This window comes from Photinus pyralis, unplaced genomic scaffold (assembly GCF_008802855.1).
Source record: "Photinus pyralis isolate 1611_PpyrPB1 unplaced genomic scaffold, Ppyr1.3 Ppyr1.4_LG4, whole genome shotgun sequence".
Taxonomy (NCBI): domain Eukaryota; kingdom Metazoa; phylum Arthropoda; class Insecta; order Coleoptera; family Lampyridae; genus Photinus; species Photinus pyralis.
The window spans coordinates 30,101,736-30,127,332 of NW_022170511.1; the positions used below are offsets into that span (position 1 = coordinate 30,101,736).

Consider the following 25,597-nt stretch of genomic DNA (forward strand, 5'->3'; position numbering starts at 1 on the left):
GTCGCAAAACGAGTGCTTTGTTACAGCACTACTTTGCACCACAATCAAGATCACTCCCGAATTACGTAACCGAGGAATCCCCTTCAACAAAGCCGCGTCTTTCTGACGTCACAAATAGTAGTAGAGATGGTGTCTCTGTTCTACTAAGTTTCACTCTGAGACGATTGAAAGATTATCTGAATTTCGAAATTTAATATGTTACAAAAAAGCATGACGTAGAGATCAAGCTTGATATTGTACAAACCGAAATTTAACACTGCAGTGAAAATTGATTTCAGGTTTACTGATTTTGTGATTAAATATACATTTCAAACTTCAGGGGGGTGTAAGCTCAGGTGCTTCCCTCAAATGAATTTATAAACGTTTAGGAAATTTGGGTTTTAAAAATCCCCGGCAACAAATAAGTCCATTCTACGTGCGTAGTAGGAGTAAGTTTGAAACAATTCACCTCGGGAGATATGGATATTGTTATTGTATCCATTCCGCATGAATAGCTAAACACCTCATCCAGAATGATCCCTTATTGAATCGCGCGAGCGGGATTGTATATAATATAAAATGGGCACAATTCGACCGAAGTCATGCCCTATTTTATGTATCTGCCGCGCACGTTAAATCCAGTGCCCTTGTTTGCTTCAGATTTATAATTCATTAATCACCGGTCGAATGTCCGTTCATTCCATTGACATTAAAATAAATCCCTCCCGATTTTCCTATTGTACCGATTCGAATTAATTTCCATTTTTTGTGTTATTGATATACGTGCCGATTATCTGAAAATTGTTAAATTTTGTACTATTTAAAATGGATTTATGCACTCGATTTGATTATACCATTATTTTATGAATTTTCTTGTAAGTGAATGTGTAAATAGGAATCTTAAATTTTGCGATGCGTTTACATTGAATTATGGATTTCGGAGATTTTTAGGGGTGTACATTGTTGTAGGTAGAGCGTCTACAGGGTGGTCGAATTTCAAAATTTGAGTGAATTTGGATTTGTAGGAAAGTTCGGAGTTTAGCGATCGTTTGTAAAGGTAACCGTACGTTGTAAGTTCAAATTTCAAGAAAGGAAATCTCCAAATTAATGTGTTCATTCAGATTATCTAGACTCTAAGGCATCAACGAACGGAATGCCCCAACCCTCGCTATAAGTGTGGCGCTACTGGAGTGACTGTGAAATCGTGCACTGTTTGTTCGGAAAACGGACCCAGAAGAAATCGACCAGAGTATGAGGAATCGTTTGTCAAACTTAAAGAATTTTTAGCTGCTGCGTCTACTTTTAAATGTACTGATTTCTGGGGGTAGGGGGTGTATTGAGGAGTGTGTCTTGTTTTTGAAGTCCCTCAGTATCTTATCTGTGACAATGGACGTGCAATTTAGGCGGCTAATTTATCATCCTCAAGCCGGTCCTACTGAACCAGTGAACCGTGTGGTTAAACAACTGATTTCAACATTCCTTAAAGACGTTCATGAACATTGTGGTGCTAATTTAGCATCCCTTGCCTGCACACTTCGTACTTAAAGACACGAAACCAAAATTGGGATTTCACCACTAACTTTGGAAAAGAATTTCGCATCCGCGGCGACAGCTTTGACACTAACTTGACTAATGACGAATTTATTAGTGTAGAACAGCGGTTCTAACAACAAAAACGATAGTGGGACGATTTCAAACCACCCATGATGCAATGTAGGTATTTTCTTTATGAAATTAGAGGCCAGATGTGGAGAAAACACAAAACCATATCCGACGCTATTGGTTACTATTAGGCTAAGTTAGCTCCTCGTTTTCTGGGACCTTTTTCGGTAAGCCATACACATTAGCTATGAATTAAAAGTTATTCAGGATAGGTCCGAACCAAATGATGATGGTTAGGTATCGTAGTTATTAGATGTTTTGACTTGGAGGTTAATTTTTGGGTTAGGTTGCTTGATCTTTCCAGACCACAGTCACAGTTTTCATTAAGTGTAAAATCGGTGTATGGGGAGCTTTATTTACTCTGTAGATCTTTCTGGGGAGTATGTGTGTTGCTTAAGGTGCGGCGGAAACCGTGTTAGCGGTTACCTTGTCCGTTTCCAGTAAGCGTTCTTCCGCTACGTCGTCTTTGGATCGCTCCATCACCATGTCACCGTGTTTGAATTGGGTTGAGGTGCATCCGTAGTTGGCATCGCGTGATCGGTAGCGATGTTGATTATTTAATTTTATCTGCACTGCTCTTGGTTGTATTCCTCAATAGGTTAATAGTAAAGTTTAGATAATGTTCGTCTTCAACCGTCTTGAAGCGTCATTTTACTCGGACGAATTTCTTTTTATTTGCAATTTCCAGCAACCGAAAGAAAATTCTTTCACACAATATTAAACCAACAAGAGATTATTTTACGACGGGATTAAATTTCAATTTCTTACCTTTTCAATTTGGAAGTTTAATTTGTAGGCTTCAACTTCTCTTATATTAATTTATTTTCTAATCACTTTCGCGGAGTGTCTTTTATTACCTAACGCCATGACTTCGAACATACTTCTATTTTTTGCGGTCAGGGGGCGGGGGAAATGTCTTGATTGATTTTTCCATCACCTTTGCACCTAACCTTTAATTATTTCCATTCGCTTTTTATCGTATCAACACACTTTCAGACATCGTTAAACACGACGCCATTTATTTTTAATTTGTTTGAGCGCTCGTTTTATGGTTCATTTATTTTATCACTCGCCCTTTCCGAAGACAATAAAAATTTAGCCCCCGTGGTTTATTTAATTAAGGAAGTGTTGTAAGATATTGTTCGGTGTTGGATTAAAAATGAAGGAATTGTAAAGGCTTATTTTGAGCATCGGTCCAAAGGTACAAAAGGTGTGATTGTTCTAGACGGACTGATGATTTTCTTCATTAGTGTTTTCTGGAGCTTTCTTTATTCTAGAAAGCCACCGATGCGGAATTATTGAAAATTGAGTGACAGTCGCCGCCGGTCAACGGTAAACTTTAGGCATCGTTTTAGATCATTACGTTTTTTTTGTGTATAAGAGATTAAATTTGAAATATCGACTCAGTTGTTTACATGACGAATATAAAATTGGAAAGACCTCGCTAAAAGGGATTAAATAAAAATTTAGAAGGCGAATGCCCTCCGAATGGCTAAAGTAAATTTCAAATGAAGTCCTAATGCTAACTGGGAAGCTAATATTACCATGAATGCCGTAGGTCCAAATACTTTCCGAACTCTCGATGCTTAGTTGAAGCGTGAATCAAACTTTTTCGATTAATACTTGGAAGATATCAGAGTGGGCTTGTATTTAATTAATTTTTGCTCAAGTTTAGTTCCGTTATTAAATCACTCTAGAAGAAATGTTCGAATATTATTGACTTTATATTTGCCCTTCTCCCTTTTCTCGAATGGAAGTCCACGTCTCCGGCAAAGGAGAAATATTAAATCCCTTGTGCTTTTTTAATGAAAAGAGTTTTAATTGACTCTATACATCCATTTTTCACGCTAATGTTTTGTGAAATATTAAAACGCCAGTGAAATATTCATTACCAATTTTGATCTTCGGCCACAAAAATTTGAGGGTTAGGTACTCTAAATTTATAACGCCGTTATTACAGGTTTTGTTTAATTTGGTCAAATTCAGAGCCCAGCGTCTACGTTACCACACCAAGGGTCAATCGCCATACTTACTAATTACTTTAATTGCAACAAATACCGATAATGATTTGCACGCGACTGCTGCGTTGATCTCGAACGAAAAACGGGACGTCGAATTTAACAGCTGATTTAATTTTATTCGAAGCAACATTGTAGGGAAATGTGAATATGCCTTCTCTTTTGTGAGCAATTTTCTTTCCGCTAAAAAAGTTTCCAAAGGGACAGAATGTGTGCTTTAACGTTTGTTGTGACTAACTTAAATGTCGCATTTCATGTCACCCTTAATCAAAGGGCAGCTGTGAGGCTGACAAACTTCATTCAATTTTGACAGTGATTATTTCCATTTAGTTTATGCAAAGAATTTTATTAATCCGAGTTATCTGAAGTTTTCTTCTTGAGCGAAATACATGTTTTCCGAATTTCAAGTTCATGCCGCAACCCTTTAAAAATAGCGGTAAGCTCCTGAAAGGCTGTTACGTTCCCTTTGAGTAAACGTAACATAATTTCCTGGCGCCCAACGTGGGGCACCGATTTCTAATCCTCTGATTAGATATGCCTCGATTTCTGTTGGGGTAATAATTGTCATACTGCCCGCATGTGGTAGAAGTTCACTAATCAAAGACAGACGTTAAAAAAATGGAGGTAACATGTGTAACGAACGATGTTGTAGGTTGGTTATGTTATTTCCTTTGAAGTACCTTTAGATCTACTTTGGATCTCTTGATCTTTCTGTCATTTTTTCTATGACAGCCATTCCTATAAGAATGATTAAGATTAATCATTGATTAAACATTAGAATGTTAGCCACCTTTGATTATACGCTCAGATATTTTCCATTCTAATACTTTTAATCATTGTTTGTGAAACTGGGCGTTAGTTTTTTTTTTATTTGCACGTATACGTTTAACTTCTCTTTCGTATCTTCCATCTCGAATTTTTGTTCTTTTCCGTGGAATTAATTAACGATTATTGGCAGTTTCGAGTGTAGTTTTCTTCCAAATTTCCAAAATTACTTAATTTAGTTTCTCCGACCTTGTTTGAATATCGGAGAAATTCACGTAACGTAACGTTTTTTTCTTACCAATTGATATTCCAAATTTAAATTCTGTTGAAGTAACTCTCTTCGATTCTTATATTCAATATCCTTACGCCATCTATGTATTTACTCTATAACCCGTTTAGTTAAGTTATTGCTGTACTAGATTTGTTATTATCTTAGTTCTTTAGTTTGCCGCTAGATGCCATCCTTGATACTTTTAATTCTATCCCTTCTTTAATTTGGTAATAGTTATTTACATAAGTCAGGAAAATGACACATTACTGGCGAGGAAATATTAAGTACGAGGCCTCTTTGGGGCCGAGCACTTTAATTTCCGAGTCGGGTGTCATTTTACTGACGAGTTTTGTATTAAATTTTACCCGAAATCGTATTTTAATATAACATTTCAATTTGTATATAAAACTTTTGATAATAGTCAATCTATCAATAATGACATAAGTCATAGACCGTTAGCAATGTCATAAATGCAGTCGGTAAAGTGACGGTGCGACCGGTAAAGTGACAGGTGCGGCCAGTAAAGTGACAAGCAGCAGAACAGATAGAAAATAGGCATGAAAATCAAGGTTACAGGACGATTTTGGGTAACAGTTTAAAAAGCAATTTTTAGCAAAAAGGGGATTAACTCGTAGTCAGAGTCAATATCCAAACAGGATTCCGCAGAAAACGACGGAGCTATAATTTTTAAACGACTATCAAACAAATGTAGTAAATCGAAAAACAGTATGTAATCAAACGTTACGCCAAGGAGCCGTCGAACATAAAAAAGTACCTTTGAACTCTGATTGTAACGGCAATTTGAGCTCAGAATGGCGCTTTTCTGTCTTATCTGTAACAGATAATAACACAAACAAACAAGTGGTATAGTGAATAGTGCGGCACAAAATATTGTGGTAGTAATGTCTAACGTTTGACATTAAGTAAATCGTATACTGAAACTGTAATTAATACTCAATAAGAATTCATAATTTAAATTACTTTACACTAGCAAAAGCAAAATTTGATCAATAACGAATCGTCCGTACAAATACGTGATGGCAAAAACAAGTTTGTAGAGTGTGCGAGGTGAGGCGGCGCAGTCGCCTAAAGAGAACGTATGTCCCATATACACTAACATTTGTGGTCGAACTCGGATTTTTATGAAATGTTTGATATATATTTGCTAGGTATGAGAATAGGTCGTAAAGTATATTTCATACTGCTGGGGGTTATGTAGTACGCCGAGTGGGTGAGGTGAGGCGGCGGAAACTGAGCGTATCATCCAAGAAAATGAGATTTCTCAAAGGCGGTACGAAGTTCGCGGGGTCTGCCAGTTTTAATTATAATAGGATTCTTCCTCGTGACGTATTACGTGTAGACCTCCCCTTATAATTGAGCGCCACCAAGTTTCTTCAAATCGATCATGAAGGTACAAGTATCCAATAAAATAATAACAATCTTACCTTTAATGAAGAAATCGACAGCTCTCTTCCGATGCCTCCAGCCATTCACTTTTAAAACAAAGAAATGGAACAAGGAATCCCAATGAATCCACTCGGTAATTGAAATGGCGCTTGCGTTAATTAAAGTGTTGCAATGCCTGAAGGAGAGGGTATACTATTCACTTACCACCAACAAAATCAAAGCGACTAATCACTCATTAATGATAATAATTAAAGAAAATTAACATTTGCATGAACCCTTGAAGAGGAATTTACACACAAATTGGCGCATGACAAAATCAAAATGTTACATACGGCAGAGTGGTTTCGTGTGTTGTGTTAAAATTCGCGTTGAGCCGTGAGCGAAGTTGGGTCAACCACCTGTAAATTATCACACGGTGGTGGTATATTTTATATTAGAATTCGTGTTGACACGAGACCAGAGTTAGGGTCTCGAGTTTTCGTCTTTTTCATTCTTGATCCATATCACCCTCATCCGCCTCATCCATCTTTACACAGTATTCTTTACATCTACAGAATTAAACAACCTTTTTAATAAGGTCATTTTTGACATGAGGGTTGTTGTAGGGAGGGGGTGGCTTACAAAGCTTGATTTTTACGTTGAAATTTGTCCCCCAGAGAACCAAAGTTGGCATGTCTCAATATCAACTGACCATTCATGGTGGCTCATTTTAACTAATTAAGTTAAATTTTCTTTAGGGGCGTTTGTGCACTAATTATGATATTGTCAAAACGTCCCTGGTTTGGTCTTTTCCGTTCACACTTATACAAATAAAAGTGAAAAGTTCTAAAATTAGTTTTAAAAATGAAGTGTATGTGTATACATTTTGGCGTTATTTAGGGGTGTATAGATGAGATATCAACCGCAACATTTAATAGAATTGATTGGGCACAAACATCCCTAAACAGCATTTACTCGTTCTGCGTATTTCACACGGGGGTATTTTTTTGTGCCGTTCGTGAACATCCATAAAAGGCTTTCACTTAGTGACCATTCAAGTTTGTCCGTTTAAGATTAGTGCACATTTTCAAAAAAATTAAAGAAAATTGCACCTTGTGACATCAAAGCTACAATACATTAGAAAATCAGACATGCTAAGCCTCAATCGAAATAACATCGCAAAGGCAGGTAAAAATTGAAAAAATGTAAATTATCTTACATCGTATAATTAATCACTGTAACCGCAGACCTGACCAGCGACTCCTACTATAAATTAAATATTTCGGAAAACTAAAACCCTCGTCTAGATATTATCGTCTATTAGACACACGCAAATTCCTCCAACGGTCCATTAAAAAATTCTTAGAATTTCCTGTAGCACATAAAAATCACAAATCGCCTCCCCACAAATAATGTCATCCAAAGTCGAGATTTTGGTTTCAACATAAAATGAAACCACGACCATTACACTTTCCGACAATATTATTATTATTATTATTATGATAGTGGTCCTGTGGGTTTTCTACGGCTTCGGCAAGTTCTACGAAACTCGTTTAGCAGTAGGACTAAACGAGCTAGAATTGAAAGAATGACTTTTGCAAGTCTATAGGGGATTTGTTACATCCTAAGAGTTTTTCTTCCTGTTGTCTTAACTTGCGATTTTATGCAATAGTTCTCCGGTTTCTAGAAAATGAAATTGCACGCCAGAAAGCGCGCATTTTCTTTTATATCCGATCCGTACGTATTTTAAACCGTTTGCAATAGGATTTAGGGACTCGATACCATGCAGATAAGACATTTTCTTGTAAAGCCGCATTAGTTTTCCAATTTCATTTGAGCTACTCGCAGAACGAAAATGTTTCGGAGCAGGGTTTTTTTTCGCAATTATATACATGATTTGTCCGAATTTCTCATTAATGTTTCACCAGCGTAATCTGATTATGATCGATTTTAAAACTCGTTAAGCAAATTCTGTGCGTGATTGATGAAATTGCATAAATCTGTAATGCGCTGGGGGATTGTGCATCATTATTCCTAAGAGCTTTTACATGCATTTTAGAGATTGCACCGTCATTCACAGTGACGTTGTTGACTTTCCGTTGATCTTTAATACTTCGCCCTTCAGTTAGCAAAATGAAATCAATATTCCAGAAACAATCTCGTAATAGGTCGTAAAATAATTAAGACTCTATGAAGACATTAAGACTTTTTATGTTCCACAACCCAGGATTGTATTAGAGACATTTTGAGTTTTTGATTTTATCTCTGCGATTACCTCGGCAATTACCCATGTAGGGTTTTTCATTGTGTTAGGCCATGATGCTTTCCATATTTTAATGAAATTAATTTTTTTAGTACTACTTTTGTTTCAAAGACAGCTTGGATGAATATTGCAATTTAAATTTGTGCATCTACGTATTTTCGCCATACCGCTGCGTAGGAAAAAGGTATCAAAATGTGTTAGAATATGGGAATATAAAAGTATCTTTCGCGCAAGACTATTTTATTGGTAGATTCCCGAAGGTACACACACAGACGTACAAGCAATATACAAATGACAAAAACGTGGTTAAAACAAATACAACGTATATGTACTGGATTCCAATACAGCGTGAGAAACCCATGCATACTTGCACTCTTCCACTACATTTTGGTTAAAAATGGCTCAACTAGTATTGCACAACATTTTTCTTGGCATTTTTCTGAACACTGCCAAAAACCGCATTTCCATACGAAGTTTGCAAAAATTTATAACTTTTTTCGTTGTTTCTCTCGTGTATAATGGTTTTGTTGTATTTTCCGAATATGATGAACTGATATTGCAGCAACCGTCGAGAAGGAAAAGCGAATTTGCCACTGTTATCCAGGGAAACTGGTCTTCCAGTGAAACAACCACCGACGTTTAACAAAACTCATATAATTTTTGGGCGCCAGGCGTGCAAACCCATTAGTAAATGGGTTTCGGATTGCGATATACATAAAATAAAGATAGGTAATTAAATTGAAACATATGGCTTAAGCTAAAAGCAAAAAGGGGGTTAACAAATAAGGAATCCTATGAAAATAAATTTATCTACCGTGCCTTATTCACGTAAAATCGCTAGATAAATAATTTAACCAATTTTAGTGATGATGATGCAATTTTCCACTTCAGATATCAACATCTTTCGCAAAAATCAGAACTTGTCATTTCAACGACAAAAGCGAAAGTGATATTTTCTCAATGCCAGTGGTACCAACTACTCCTAAGAGTGCATTCAGTCAAATCACCCAAACCAAGAGTACATTCAACGAAACAAAGAGACGTTACACTATGTAAATAAAAAATTTATAAATTATTCTTGGATTTTTAGCTAATTACTCATCCATTTGCAATGCGTATGTCCCATCCAAGAAAACAAGATTTCTCAAAAGCGGTACGAAGTTCACGGGGTCTGTTATTAGTCTTAATATATAAAACAGAATGTCCATTAACCTAGCAGAGCAAGGCCAGCAGAACACAATCAAACTACCTTAAAAACCCAAGAAAATGAAAAGTGAACTAACTATAATTAGGTGCTAATTAAATGTCCTATTTCGGAATTAAATGCTCCTTTTTTTTTAAATTATGACATGTTCTGCCAGGTTCATATGAACTCAGCAGAGCACTACCTTAAAAACCCAAGAAAATGAAAAGTGAACTAACTATAATTAGGTGCTAATTAAGTGTCCTATTCCAGAATTAAATGCTCCTTAACTATTACCGGATTCAAAATTTCTTTTTTGTACTCCGTAGGCTAAATGAACTTGTTTTGTCGATCGTTAAGGGTCAAAAGTGTCACTTTTTCTCCCAGAAGGATTAAAATGCAATGAGGGACGAAAAGTGACAGTACACAACATCTTTTTGAATTTGGGAGGCTGTAATTTCCTCATAACGTTCAGTTTATATAAACCTGGCAGAGCATGTCATAATTTAAAAAAAAGGTGCATTTAATTCGGGAATATGGCACTTAATTAGCACCTAATTATGCAATATGTTTGATTGTGTTCTCCTGACCTTGCTCTGCTAGGTTCATGGACATTAAAACAGAGCCGTGTATCCACTTGTAACTCAAGAACAGCTGGACCAATGTTCATTGTCTTTGATTTGTTGCAATTAAAATATGGCATCGCCTGGGTATAGAGTTTCAGGGTAAAATGAATCTGCCCGAAGTTGTTCTATGAAACATGTTTTGAGCTGTCAATCTTTAATTTATCAAACGTCAATTAATTAATCGCCTAGATAAGCACAAAAGCAAACATATTCTTATTTGTGGACGTACAGATAATAATCAGCCCTGTGACGTATCAGAAACCTCAAACTTAACGTGCAGGTTATAAGGCAAAAAAAAATTGTTATTTAGTATGGGTAAATTAACGTTTTCTACAAATAACCTGCACGTTAGGTTTAACGTTAGTGATCAGGGGGTCGAATGAAAAGTTTTTAAAACTTTCCGTGCTACGTGGTTGCTATGGAAGCTAGTTTTTACGTCATTCGAGTTGTGTTCACACGACTTTAGTTTACCCTGACATTCACATACCCAACCCTCCCAGATCCTCCTGCAGACTCTAAATTAGTCATCTCGCTGTAGTCTTCTTACGTGGCGGTACCAGTGCAAAGCAAAATTAAGTACTTAGGTATATGTTAACTCGCAATACTTTCCAATATTTAAAACGTGCACAGTGTGATTTTGCAACACATCAACACTTTCCGAAATTCCCACGAAAACGGGAACAGAAAAAACAGAATTTTATGTTTTACAGTGGGAAAGAGACATTTAGAACGTAGGTTTCTTCGAACGCGTGAAAGTGTACTTCCCGAAGTTCCCACAGGAACGGGGCACGGGAGAAAACGGGATTTTCCAAAGACGGTACGAAGTTCGCCGGGACTGCTACTTAATAATAAACTTCGACTTTTTACTATAACTTATAGGGGTAGATTCATTGATTCATGTTCGAAATCTAATGAAATAATTAGAAATTCGAATCTCATCAGAAGCTATTTTTGTATGTGTTGCCTATCTCGTTACAATAATTAACAAGAAAGTGCGATTTCTTCCTAGAACTTCGACGGGAAGATACACCTTTTTATTTTCCGACTATTGAACTAAATCTATACAGGGTGAAATGTTGTCTGGAACCACTTCAAAACAACATTTTTGTAAGAAGCTTTTAATGGCATCCAAAATTATAAAAAAGTTTTCTACCCAATCTACGTACTTTAAATTTGCAATTAGTGGCCGAACTTCTGTATGGTCAAGGGGGGCAAATATTAATTTCAACTATTAGTTTTCATTAGAAATTATTACAGAGTACACTATTTTGGATATGACAGCATAAAAGGAGATTAGGATGACTAATAAAAAATAGTGGCTGCTATATGCCATGTAGAAGTACGCCATTGACCACGTACGTAGGTTAGTAGCAAACGTTTTATAATGTTGGATACCATTGTTTTGCCGGAGTGATTTACTTTTTTTTCGTATTTCCCCACGAAATTAGTACGTAACCAACGATTTCGCGATATTGGTCAAAGTGTAGGAGAAGAAATTACCTTTTTCTGTTCAAATCATGTCAGGCTCTCATAATTTTTCCTTCTTTGAAAGTTACAGCGTAAAATCAAACAATTAGATGAATTTTCATTCAGAATCCCTATGGATATTTAATGCATTCTGACAAACTTGTTCAGTAGCAGTGTGTGTTATATATTCATTTTTATTCGTACAACACTTTATTGCATCATTTTGTTATTCACGAATGAGACATCTTTCAATTACACTCAAAATAGCGAACGAAAAAGGGCGAAAATGCAAAGAGTAATCGGATTCATTTTTATGTGCGCTACGAAGACGAACGTAACATAATTTCACATTTGACGCGTTAGAAAAAGAATTTTGATTACATTTACGGAAACAAAAGATCCGGGCGTAAGAATTCGAGCGCAAATTATCCGCCGCATTTTTACGAAATTAGCCGTTGAATGAGAAGAATATATACCCCACTTATATTAAAAAACAGACCGGCATTGTCATCATCTACATTCCTAACCGCCTTCGGGGGGGTTGAATTTTTATACTATCCCCAACCTCGCCTTTCCCCCCTTTAGCGATTTGAGTGATTATTAGTACACGTCTGCGTTTGAAAATCCGACGGGGTTTTAACAGATGGATTTGAAATATCCAGACTTAAAATGGAGAAGCCGCGGGCGATGAAATAATTTTCGATTTCCCTTTTCACAACGGAGATATTGACGGGCGAGTTGTGTTATTATGTTGCGAATTTAATATTTTCTTTGGGAGAGAGACCTTAATTATCTTGTTTCATTTTGTTCTATTCGGCGTTAGCAAATGGCTTTGTTAACCGTATTATTATTCAAATTTTGGTTTTTTGCTCTTGCCGGATTGTCCTCTGCTAATGGGTTTATTTAAATGTTAATGGGAGATTTTAATGTAGATGTTGGGAAAAGAAATTAAAGGTAGCATTAGTTCTACAAACTTCGGTATATTAAAGAAATGATCTGTTGTTTAAAGTCAAACACGTGACTTTAATATATATTACATAAGGAACGGTGTAGCGTGATGTGAATTCTCTTTGGGTGCACCAGGTGCTCAAATCGATTGTTTTGTTGCAGATAAACTTGCGGCTAATCCTTGTCAGTGGAAAGACGAAAGAGTTTCTGTTCTGTCCAAGCGATTCCGCGGGAGACATTGCGCAGTATGTCTTCGAAAATTGGCCGGAAGGTAAGCAAATTCTTTTCAGTGACGACAGATTAATTATTTCAGTCTCTGTCTTAATCACCTGTTGGTATATAGAAACAATTGCAAAAATGTAACAGGTTGACTAAACTGCCAATTTAAAAAACAAATTTCATTACAAAGATTACATAGCAACCAATTACTGGCAATTTATTGGCATGCCTACGTCAAATTATTTCTTACAAATTTGATTGATGTATGAATTTACTGATATAAAGGGCGACTACGCAATTTCGGCATTTTTTTATTATCTTCCAGGTCAATTCCTCCTAAGATTCCGAATCGGAACCCCCTTATAAAATTGAAATCATATTTTCTCTGATGGTGTGCCTATAAGACTACAAGGCATGTCCTGATTATCTGTCTTGTCTTCCTGTCTGTGTGTGTGTCACGGACTATTAAAACGATAAATCCGGAAAGGAGATTACGTTTTCGGCGTTAATTAACAAAATGGGCTTTATGGAAATATTTCAAAATCATTATTCGTTCGCTAATATTTGATTATACGTACGCGCACAATACTGTATCGTGCATTCGTGCATGTTAAATGAGCAATTCATACGCATTACTGTAAAGAGTAACAAGTATAAATTGTGCACCAATCTTGTGCAGATAAAGCGCGTTTTTTAAAGGCCGCCTGGCATACATTCAAAATCCTCCGATACTCCATTTTGCAGATTTTGCCTTTGACAGTACTTTCCTCCGACAAACCGTTTTCGAGATATTCGCTCTTAACGTTTTGACACCACCAGGCCACTTCCAGACGTCCAAGTCGCCCTTTGTGAGTACCTTTTGCCGACAATCCGTTTTGGAGATGTAGGCAAATATATTCGATCATGATAAGGGGTCGAGAAGGAGGACTATGGTTGGTAGAAATTAATTCCTTTCGTTGAGACCTTTCATTAGAGTACCATGAAGGATAAAACCTCCCCCCCCCCCCACACACCTAATCCAACCCCGTTTTTTGATAAGAGGGCAGAAAGAAGGGCAGTAGTTGGTAGAAAACTGTTCCTTTCGTTGAGACCTTTAATTAGAACACCATGAAAGATAAAATTAATTTCTAACCCCCTCCCCCCTTCAGGTGCCGTCACCCACTGATCTCGAAAAAGAGTCGCGCGGGAAATACTTTGTACAATCCAATTTATTTCGATGAGACCTTTCATTAGAACACCCAACACCATAAAGGGTAGAACGTGTGTTTGCACCCCCCCCCCCTCCCCATTTTCAAATGTTTAACTTGACACCACTAAAGGCATGCGTATGCAAAATCTGAGACCGATTGAGTGTGTATGTATGTAAAAGTTATGCACGTTTTACTGACAAAAACAGCATCTCAATAAATAATTCATGGAGAGCCCCCCCCTTTAAGACAGCGAAGTTTCATGGCCGTCTGGCACACCTTCAAGGTATAGGAAACAATTGCAGAACTCTAGGACCATTCCCCGAGAAGAACGGCAGAAGTGGGTCCGACTGACGAACAAAACGCAAACATTAGCACATTTTTTTTTAATTTTTACACTCTTCTACATATTCCCTCACGAGCGGCATCCGCTATTACGAAAAATCGCGATAATTCAGACTTCGTAAACGTAATCAACACTTGAGCTCAACTCGAATTAAAACACTTTATATAAGGACGGATCTCTTAGAGCACCAACTACTTCTTCTACAACAGACTTTTATAATCACTAAGACTGACTGTCTTTCCAAAACAAATTCGATTACGACAAATTGCCAAACACACACCCACCAAACAAAAAGCTTGACCAAAAGGCAACGTTTCATCTCCATCTCTTCTACTTAACGACTCGTCCCTGCTATACCTTCAGCCTCTACTTCTTTATCAAAATAAATGCGCCGTCGAACGATAAACTGAACACCTGTATTTACTTCGGCGAAAAAACATCTGCTTATCTTGAAACTAATTAGAGCGGTAACGAACTCTTATCGGACTGACCGGTGATAAATTTTTATAATTAAATCCGGATGTCCCTGAGCTTTTATACAATTAAATTTGCAAGAACAAATCAAAATAAACAAAGCGACTATGTAAACCGAATTAGAAATTAAATAAATGTACTACAAACTACCGCCTTTCTTTCTACCCCTTATCAAAATAAGGAGCTGAGGGGCGTTGGTACTCTAGTGAAAGGTCTCAACAAAAGGAATTAATTTCTACCAACTATAGTCCTCTTCCTCGACCCTTTATCGTGATCGGATATAATTCATTATATCTCAAGAACTTGTCGGAGGATATATTGAATGTTGATGTGAAAACTTTAAGAGCAAATATCTCGAAAACGTCTTGGCGGAGGAAAGTACTCTCAAAGGCAAAATGAATCCTCTGGACGAAACATATCTATTCTAAGTCGCAACGAATATCTTGAAAACAAAGTGTCGGAAGAAGGGTACCCATAGAAGGCAAATGGAACATCAGGACGAGACGGTGACGTCAAAACTTTCAGAGCAAATATCTGCAGAACGGACTGTCGGAGGAGGTCGAAAAGATGGTCTAGGCAAGAGACATCTACTGGCGGTGGAAAAACTATGAATGTCTCGAAAATGTTGGAGGAAAGGAAAAATGCAATATTTCTAAGAGTTTCTCTAAGGGCTTGATTTTTCTTGCATTATATAGCGCAGATTTTGAATGTAGTAAGCTAGGCGGCCTTTAAATGTTTATGTAATAATCTACTAACAAAGAAACATCGATAAATATAGGATGCTACTATTTTATAACCCAACCATTTACTACGCTATTTCGATTTCAAAAATGCGCTTTATCTGCAAGAGTTGTGCACAATTTATACTTGTTTAGAATTTTATAGAGGTAAAGTTGAGATTTTTGGAATTGCACGACTGGTGGAATTGTAAAAGTCCGAAAGTAATTGGTGGAATTAGCGATCGTTTTGTTCTGCTTATTTAAATTCTATAGAATATTATTCTCATATTAGCTTTGTCTTAATTGTTAGACGTCATATCTGAAAAGGCGTTAATTATTTCATAAAGAATAGAGGGGATTAATCTGCTGGAAAAATCGTAAGGCATTCCGTTCTGGGCCACTGCGTGGTTCAAGTTGACAATTTTGATTTCATAATTTTTGGCAGCAAGTAATTCAAAGTGTTATCTGAATTTAAGCGTTAAGACATTATTTGTGTTAATAGAAATAAACCTGATTTCAAGCACACGTATTGAAAAAAAACCTTCATAAAAGTAAAGTGTACGATTTTGCGTGGTGGAAATTTCTCCTATTACGGTAATGAAAATCGTTAAAGAACAGTTAGCATTACATTCCTGTGGTAGTTAAATGTTTTGCTTTCTTGTGTCGGGCGGATGTGCACCCAAGTTTTCTTTTCACACGCCTTTGTCTTGGTTTAAATTAGCGTCTTCTTGTTCCATTTAAGATAGTATCACAAAGGTCCTAGTTTGACTATGGCACATTTTTCAATTAGATCTATATTTGCCGATATAATTTGTGACCACCCTGTATAAACTGAAAAGATGCAAGTGGAATTGGATTTCGTTCCGCTTTCTTTTTGAATTACGTTGTCAGAAATGAGTAGGTATTCTATTTTTATATACACGCCATATACCCTTATATGGTATGGATTAATGCACCGGTCAACTGATTATGGTAACAAAACTTTTTTTCCGACACCTGTTACCATTCAAGTTATCCGATATAGAGAGCCCGAGAAAAAAGCCGTTTCCTCCCAGGAAAGTAGCATTAATTAGTTAATGCGTACTAACCGTAATTATATTGCCTTTTACAAATATGATGTTACTTCTAATTTAGCAGCCATAAATAGAGTTACCTACTCGTACTTTACTATATTTTGAAATTACGAAACAAAGTTTATTATTAAGCCTCAAGTTTGAAGTTCGGGGCCAGGGAGAATATATGAGGCTATGAGTAAGAGCCGTTAATTAATAATTAAGGTAACGATAACTATGGCAGAAGTGTGGAAGTTTGAAAACTTTCCTTGTACGTAACAGGGATTTGTACTTACTTTACTCTTAAACACCTTGTAAAAGAATGTTCGAGCGCAAAAGGTGGCCTTTATTTGTCCATCTTTCTGTGGTTCCGTGTTTGAATTCTTTCAATACTTTTATATAATCTACTTAGACATAAAAGAGACGGAGGGCAAACAGAATGTTTTGCACATATGCACCTTCATTCCACTGTTACCTCTATAAAAGTGTTGAAAATGGGACATCCTGTAACATGGAAAAAGTGAGCATTTAAGGACTCGACAGGCCTTCTTGAAAATCATACTTTTGTCTGTTTGTCCATTCTACGTTTTGTACACAAAATCCTAGCGGCTTGAAACTTGGAAAGCTCTTGGCCCAAGAAAATAACGTTATTGAAATTAGCCCAATACAACAAAAGTCACCCACCAAAGTTGCAGATAAAAAATGTATTGGTAACATTGTTTAGAAATTTGATGGACTTTAATGTTGAATGTAGAAATAATTTACGTTTAGCTATCTATCCCACATTTCCGCTGGGAATGTACAAATCAACTGTATTTTAACAATGAATTATTTGTTCGGTGGACCGTTTACCAAGCTAAATTTACTCAAATTTTGTTTCAGATTGGTGTCAAGAGGCAGTCTCAAAAGCGGAAATATTACGACTTATATACCAAGGACGATTTCTACACAGCAACGTAACACTAGGAGCTCTGGGTTTACCGTTTGGAAAAACGACAGTTATGCACCTCGTTCCAAGGGAAAATCTTCCTGAACCTAATTCACAAGGTAAAATTAAACTGCGAGAACCATTGATTATAATCCAATCACTTCCTTTTCCGACAGTAAAGTTTCTTTTATTTTCGGTCATTGTCATCGGACAAGGATGGCAATTATACGTATAATTCCAGGTCTGTAATTTCATTTTGAGACACCTGCTGATCTTTCCATTTTGGTCTTTTCGTGTACTTAAACTTTCCTTTTTTAATGTTTTTGGTTTTTAACATCTGCGAATTGTCGCGTTCCTTATTTTTTTATTTCCTTATTTTTTATCTTTCCCAGCTTCTAGATTCATTTTTAGAGTTTTTAATTGCTAGTACTCATTGTTTCCAGTGGTTAGTTTTCTACTTTCAAATGCTCACTTTTTAGATCTCTAGTTTCATGCTGCCTTTTTACTGCTTCCATTTTTAGCGCATTTTTGCAAATTTATTTGGCCGGCGGGCTGGCAGGCTGGCTGACTGGCTGGCAGCAAATGCGGGTCCGTAGAAGAACACGCTTGTGGAAAGATGAGGAGTGTACATGTACCTACGGGGCAATGTAATTAATAATTTTATGGACGGGGCTACATGATATGGGGTCGGCGACATCTGGGCACCATCCCCGAGCGCGTTTTACTAACTTGGTGATTTTTCAGTTTCTTATCTTCTAAAGTTTGGTCCGATTGTGTTCAAATTGATGTCGTCGGAAACAGAGCTGGGCAGAATACTTTCAAAAAGTATTTGAATACTAAATAGTAAATACTTTACACAAATCAAAGGTATTTAAATACTAAATACTTTTACGTCCAGCACAAGCGAATACTAGATACAGATACATTGAAAAGTATTCAAATACTTTAGAATGTATTCGAATACAAAGTATTCTAATACTATAAAAAGTATTCGAATACAGTAAGAAGAATTCAAATACTTGTCACTCAAATACCTACATTAAAAATTTAAAATAGTATACTAGATAAAAGGAGGAGTAAAAGCGTATTATTATTATTATTATTATTATATTATTATATAGGAGGTACCTACTAGGACCTTTCTTATACCAGTTATATCCTTAAGAGTATGTGTACCAGTTTTCAACGCGTCGTGCCCATGATACGTACGCCTTTCTGAAATTAATCCTAGCGATTTTGGAACAGATCCATTTTTGACCATCCGTTTGTCCGTGTGCATGATAGTTTCTTTAGAAACGTGCGATCGCTTTGAAAATTGGTCTTAAGGATATAAGAAAGGTCCCTATTGTTTTTACGTTACGTAGACTATCGAGTCAAAAAGTTTCAGTCCAGGATCGTTCGGTATTCAGTTGTATCGGATTTTTATATTTGATTTTGTGACAATGGAAACTTTCCCTAAACAATTCTAAATTGTGCTCAAATATTTGAATAACTTAATAGTACTGCCTTTTTTGAGACCCGAAAAAAAATTATCTCAGATCGACCCGGAAAGAAAATTTTCTTATAGAATGTGGCCTGTAGAATCCATAATTTCAAACAGTTCCAAGATTGGGCTACTAGTTCAAAAGTTACAGCCCTTTGAATTTTCTTTCGAAATTAGTTTCTAGTCTATAACTTTTGATTGAGAAGTCTGATCGAAAAAGTACGAATTGTTTTGGATTCTACGCACCAAAATGAATAAGAAAAAGTGTTTTCCCGAGAAATTTTGGTGCAGTCGATTTTTGGTAAAAAAGGAAGGTTATACACTGCCTTTTTTTGAGGCCCAAAAAAAAAAGATCGACCCGGAAAGAAAATTTTCTTATAGAATGTGGCTTTACGAAGTATCCAAATACTTTGCGAAGTATTCGAATACTAAATATTTGTGAAAGTATTTGAGTTACAAATACAAATACTGCTTCCATAAAAGTATTTAATTACAAAGTATTTTCAGTTATTCGGTAATATCTCAGTTATTTTTAAACATTTTTTACAAATGTAATGGGTTTTTTTAGTCCACAAAAAGAGGCAATTTTGCTCTTATTTAACCTACACTGCATGTCTCATCGTTATGGAGATCCCAATGGTAGACCACGAATTTGAACCATCCGTACAACTTTCTAGTTTTCAGTTTCACACACTTCTTGTTTTTATTGGCTCACCCGCTCTTCTGCTCCTGATTTTTTGATTGATTGATTAGATTTAGTATTTTCAGATTCCAATTTTCCACCTTCCAGTAGGTACCATTTTCTTGTTTCAAATTTTATGACCCTGTTTTCCATTTTTAGATTCCACTTTCTTGTTTCCAATATCTTGTTCCCGGTTTCCTTTTTGTGTTTGTTTTCCTGTACATGTGGTCGTGTTTGCATCTTCCTGTTTTTGGTTTCCACTTATACATTTGTAGTAAATTTTAATTAATTTTTCTGTTCATGTGTACTTTCGTCTGTTCATGTTTTTGTTTTCGTTATTATTGTGGCGCGCTACCCAATTACAGATGGGTGAGAGGGGATGGGTTTATTTATTTATTTTATTTTTTGTGTGGGCGGAGTTTCAGCAGGTGGGTGGGGGTTTGCATGTCATTTTCTTGTAAAATTGTGGTCGGGTAAAAATCATATCTTGCTTTGTACCATACAAATTTGTAAACCGATTCACTCCCAATCCCTAGTCTAAGTCTTTAAAATTTAGATCCAGCTTTTATCAAAAACGGTTGCTTGGGGGGGGGGGGGAGGTAGTTCTTTAAATAGATTGTAATTTACCTTAGATTCTTGACCAAATTATCGGCGACATTGCAAGTTGGTATTTTTGTTTAATAATTGCACGTTTGTATTTTTGTTTCAGATCAACGACAGAAAAGTAAAGGTGGCAATAGTAGTTGTTGCTCGGCATCGTGCAGTATTCTGTAGATGGTCGTTATATCTTACGATGGCTTTATTTTGTATTATTAAATTACAAGATTATCGACATCCCAGTAAAAGCTACTGCTGACCATGAGACGAAAATTGTGCAAAGCAGTAAAAGACATTCAAAGAAAGTTTCCATAATGTTGTGATATTGGTTAGTGTATATTATAAATATATATCAACATATTCATGTGCCAGACTAGAGTGTGTGATTTCGCATACACATTGTTCATTTTTAACTAAAGGAAAATCCTCTACTCATCATTCGTCGTTATCACTTTTAGTTTATTTATATATTAGTTATGTATATTGTTTTATAATCATAGGTGTACATTTTTCACTTCTTCATCCGTCATGCATTACAAAACGTACTAATGTTTATATTCCTAGTAAAATTGTTCAAGTTTTAGTTGCAGTATTAGGTGATTGTTTTAATTATCGATTTAGCAACATTAACTTTTGAGGAAGACAAATCTTTGATAGGTAATTAATTGCGAATCTGTGTTTTAATTACTTAAGTAGCTATATTTGGAGTTACCTACGTATATAACTAATTAATTGTATATTTCTTAAAATCGCATTTAAGAGCCCAAAATATCCCTCCATTTGATTTCGGCTACCTACCGTTTTCTCGCATGTTTATATTTATTTCATTTGTTCTTCTCACTTTAATTTTTATCCTTGCAATAAATGTAATGTTAGGTATTACATAACATTTAAAATGCAAAATTCGTCCCCAAGCTTGTTTACAATTTAACACAGGGTGTACAATACATTAAATGTACAGCTATTTATAAATGTATAACATTTGCACAGCTTTAATTTTTTTAGTACAACTAGAGTTTTATTTTCGAAAGGCATTGCTAGAATCGTAGAGCAAAAATTTTGCCAATTGTACATTAATTTACTCCTGTAATTATTTACCTACCAAAACTGTGTTAATATTTTTTAAGAAGACTTAATACCATTGTAGTTTAACTTGTCGAATAAATGACGATACACAGTGTAACCAACTATTCTAGCATTGCTACATTTTGGATAAGGTATTTTGATGATTTATCTTGGTGGTGTTAATAATATAAGCTTGATGGCGAAATGTAATTTTAGAACAACGATTACCTACATATAATTGTTTTTAATCATCACTTTTCAAATAGCCAATTTGAAAAAAAAAACTTTTATTTTTCATTGTATAGGATGTGGAAATATTTAATACTGAATCAAAAAGAACAAAATGTAGTGGTTATACAGGCCTGTACTGATTCGAAACTGTTAGAATTATGTAATTACACTATAATTAATGTTGCTACTACAAATGACATTAAATAATATCCTATGTTCAAAAATTTAATGTTTACATAGTTATATTGTAAATATGTAGTAGTTTAATGATAAAATGTATTTTTGTTCCCTTAAGCATTGTTTAATAATCGCAAATAGAGTTTAGAATAAAACTGATTACAAACCTGTTTTTCATTTTTTGTTTCAGCCATCGAATCAGTTGTGACTTCCATTGCTGAATTTGTGAGATCTTAAATTTGCCTCTCTTCCCCCCCCCCCTCTCCCTTTTCTTCTCTAAAATTCGTTGGATCTATAGTTCATTAGGACTTTCTTGGGATACATTACCAACATTTTAAAAAACCTTCAATACCACAGGTATTGAATTTGTGGAAAAAAACACTTTCTCACCTGGGGGATTCCCAGTGTTTTAACGGTTTACTCGTTTTACTTCTGCGTAGTTATTTAATCGATTTGAATATGTAAAAAAACAAAAAAAAAATGTTATTCGGGTCAAAGAACCAATATCTTGAAGCACTTATTTTTAACAAATTTTGACATTTTTTTGAATTTATGAAACAAGCATTGGTTTTTTGGAAATATCACGTAAATAAATTGCCTTATTTTGAAAATTTTGATACAAATTGTTGTCTCCACTTCTGCAGAATGCAGATAATCATGCTTGATGTTTGACGATTGATTATTCGTATCAAACTGCCTTCAATCTCCAATCGCTATAAAGTTGCCATCCCTTTCCACCTTTTAGTTACGTTTTTTTGAGGGTAAATCGTACGTGGGTCGAAAGTCGCCTCCCTCTCGCCCTAACTGTGCGCCTCCGCAAATTTGTTGTCAAAATGTTTCACCTTCAATACCTTCCCTGTCCAGCATGTCATTTCCTATGAAGGTATCCCTACCCAAGTAAAACTCTGTTAACCTCTGAAAATCGGCTTTGTAGCTCAAGTGGTAGAGCGCTGGATTACAAAACCGGAGGTCGAGTGTTCGAACCTGGGCTGAGGTAGGAATTTTTCATCTGTGACAGAGATAGGAATTTTTTTTAAACCAGTTTCGAGCATCCTGCCGGCTTCTCCAAATTAGGTTTTCCTGCAGTTTTCCTAATTCATAAGGTAAATACCGGAGTAGTATAGAACAACTTAAGACCTTCTGCAGAGGCACCTCTAAAAAGCATTCTGCGGGTCACTCTGTGGTTTTTACGTATCTCCTCCCCTGAACAGATATAAAATTTGAGATTTCATGGGATGGTTTTGCTATTATTAGACTCGCGAAAAACCACAAACAAGTTAAGAAGTCTACGCACATGTGCGGGGACGATAGCACCTTTTTCATAGGTAAGAGGTAGGTACCTTGCCTCTGCCTACCGAAAATTTTACCAAGACCGAAACAGCACATAAGTCAAGGGCTAACGCATTTTGCAGTTTCCACGATGAAAATATTGAATGAAGACAGCACAAAATCTAGTTCCTGATGTGCATTAAGTCAATGTGTTTTGCCGTTTCCCCGACGAAATGGGTAAATTTTTCCCAAATTTGAGCATCATCCCAGAACCCAGAGTGATTAGCAAAAAAACATTTCTTGCTGCACTTATAATGGTGAACCTATATCTATCAAACGAGACTTACTCTCACTACATCGTAGGTGGTAACGACTACCCATTCGAGTATTCGGCAATCTTGTAAATTAAACTGCCCCCAGTCTGTTTTTCATTTACTACAACGGCACTATAGAGTCCTTAGAGACATTTATAAGCGTTTAGAAACTTCACTATAGGACAGCTCGGTTTCGTCGTTGTAGTGCCTTACTATAAGACAGCTCGGCTCTGTCGTTGTATAATGCCTCACTATAGCACAGCTCGGCTTGACCCTACTGCTTACTATAGGGCTGCTCGTAGTCGAATCAATTTTAGCGCGCTGCCCTAAAAAATAAACCCCTCTTCGACGGTGGGAATGATTGTTTCACAGCGTCGGGGAAAACGCCGTGTTGATTTTGCTGACATGTCGATGTGTTGAGCTTTTAAGTGCTTGTTGGAGACTCTAAAACCATTGAAAACTCTTGGAGGAAAAACATTTGGGGCCTCATGAAGGTTTAAATATTTTCAAAGACGTCTTAAAAGCTCTCATCAAAGGCTGTTAAAAACCTTTAAAAACATATGAAGCGCTGAGACTCAAGAGACTTTTAAAGACTAAGGTTCCGAATGTTCTTGAGTAAAGATTCTTGATGCAATTAAACTAACGCAGTAGAAAACTGTAGAAGAGCTTCAAACAGTCTTAAAGGCTAATAAATGTGATGCCTTTAGAAAGTTTTTCGCAGCTTTTGGAGACACTTGGCCAGGGGCGGACTGGCACGGGGGGGGGGGGGATTGCCACCTAGCCTGTAGATCATAATGGCCTGTTGGAAATTTATAAGTATGTGCTGTATTTAGTTTCTTGCACTATTAATAAATTATTAACACGTTTCTCTAATTGGGGTTGATGTTAGGTTGTTAAAAAATTCTGTTTTAATTGAAGTGTTTTACAATGAATTTATCATTTTTTGTCGTAGTATTTTGAAAGTGCTGAAATACAATGATAGGCGACGCACCTCGTGTGGATTGTATATTTTGTTACTTTTAATTATCAGCTGCAATTTAAAAAAAAACTGTATGGTAATTGATTTTCGAGAAAGGAGTACTTTAAAATGTTTTTGTGGTGCACCTCAGAGCTACCCCCCCCACCTTCATTACTACACTAATACTTTAATGGCCCGTAAGTACCCAGTCCGCCCCTGTGTATAACCTTCCTTTTTTACCAAAATTCGACTACACCAAAATTTCTCGGGAAAACACTTTTTCTTATTAATTTTGGTGCGTAGAATCCAAAACAATTCGTACTTTTTCGATCAGACTTCTCAATCAAAAGTTATAGACTAGAAACCAATTTCGAAAAAAAATTCAAAGGGCTGTAACTTTTGAACTAGTAGCCCAATCTTGGAACTGTTTGAAATTATGGATTCTACAGGCCACATTCTATAAGAAAATTTTTTTTCCGGGTCGATCTGAGACAATTTTTTTTTCGGGGCTCAAAAAAAGGCAGTGTATAACCTTCCTTTTTTACCAAAAATCGACTACACCAAAATTTCTCGGGAAAACACTTTTTCTTATTAATTTGGGTGCGTAGAATCCAAATCAATTCGTACTTTTTCGATCAGACTTCTCAATCAAAAGTTATAGACTAGAAACCAATTTCGAAAAAAAATTCAAAGGGCTGTAACTTTTGAACTAGTATCCCAAAGTGCATACAATGATAGGCGACGCACCTCGTGTGGATTGTATATTTTGTTACTTTTAATTATCAGCCGCAATTTAAAAAAAAACTGTATGGTAATTTATTTTCGAGAAAGGAGTACTTTAAAATGTTTTTGTGGTGCACTTCAGAGCTAACCCCCTAACTACACTAATACTTTAATGGCCCATAACCTATGCAATTCCACCTGGCCCGCAGTTACCCAGTCCGCCCCTGCACTTGGCCACTCTTCAAGGGATTTAGTGGCTCTGGAATATTTTTAAAGGCTCTAGAATGTTTTAAATGGCTTAGGGTGCGTAAATATAAACGAGGTAAATATTTTATAATCTGTATAAGTAGTTTACGACAAACGGACAGAGAAAGGCGTCGCAATAGCGCATCTAATGTTGTAAGACAATACTTTGACACATACTGCTTAAATTTGGTGCACAAAAGGTCATGACTTAGGGAAGAAGTGATTAGACATTGGACTTCTGGAGATCAACCCCGTGAGACGGCATCAAAGTCCAAAGAAATTTTATCGGCGATACATGGCATGTGTTAGAAATCTTTTATCAAAAGCATTAAAAAAAGTGTATTATGCGTGAGATACGT

General features: G+C 36.1%; 1 protein-coding gene across 1 annotated transcript in view; it reads left to right on the top strand.

The window, feature by feature from the left end:
- LOC116169067 (ubiquitin-like protein 3) overlaps positions 1-20,647 on the top strand; it is a 70,393-nt gene extending 49,746 nt beyond the window's left edge. The window contains exons 4-6 of the mRNA XM_031485093.1: positions 12,731-12,839; positions 17,448-17,612; positions 20,368-20,647. Of these exons, the coding sequence (XP_031340953.1) occupies positions 12,731-12,839; positions 17,448-17,612; positions 20,368-20,432 (339 nt within the window). The 3' untranslated portion in view covers positions 20,433-20,647. The remainder of the gene's footprint in view (positions 1-12,730; positions 12,840-17,447; positions 17,613-20,367) is intronic.
- The last annotated feature ends 4,950 nt before the right edge of the window (positions 20,648-25,597 follow it).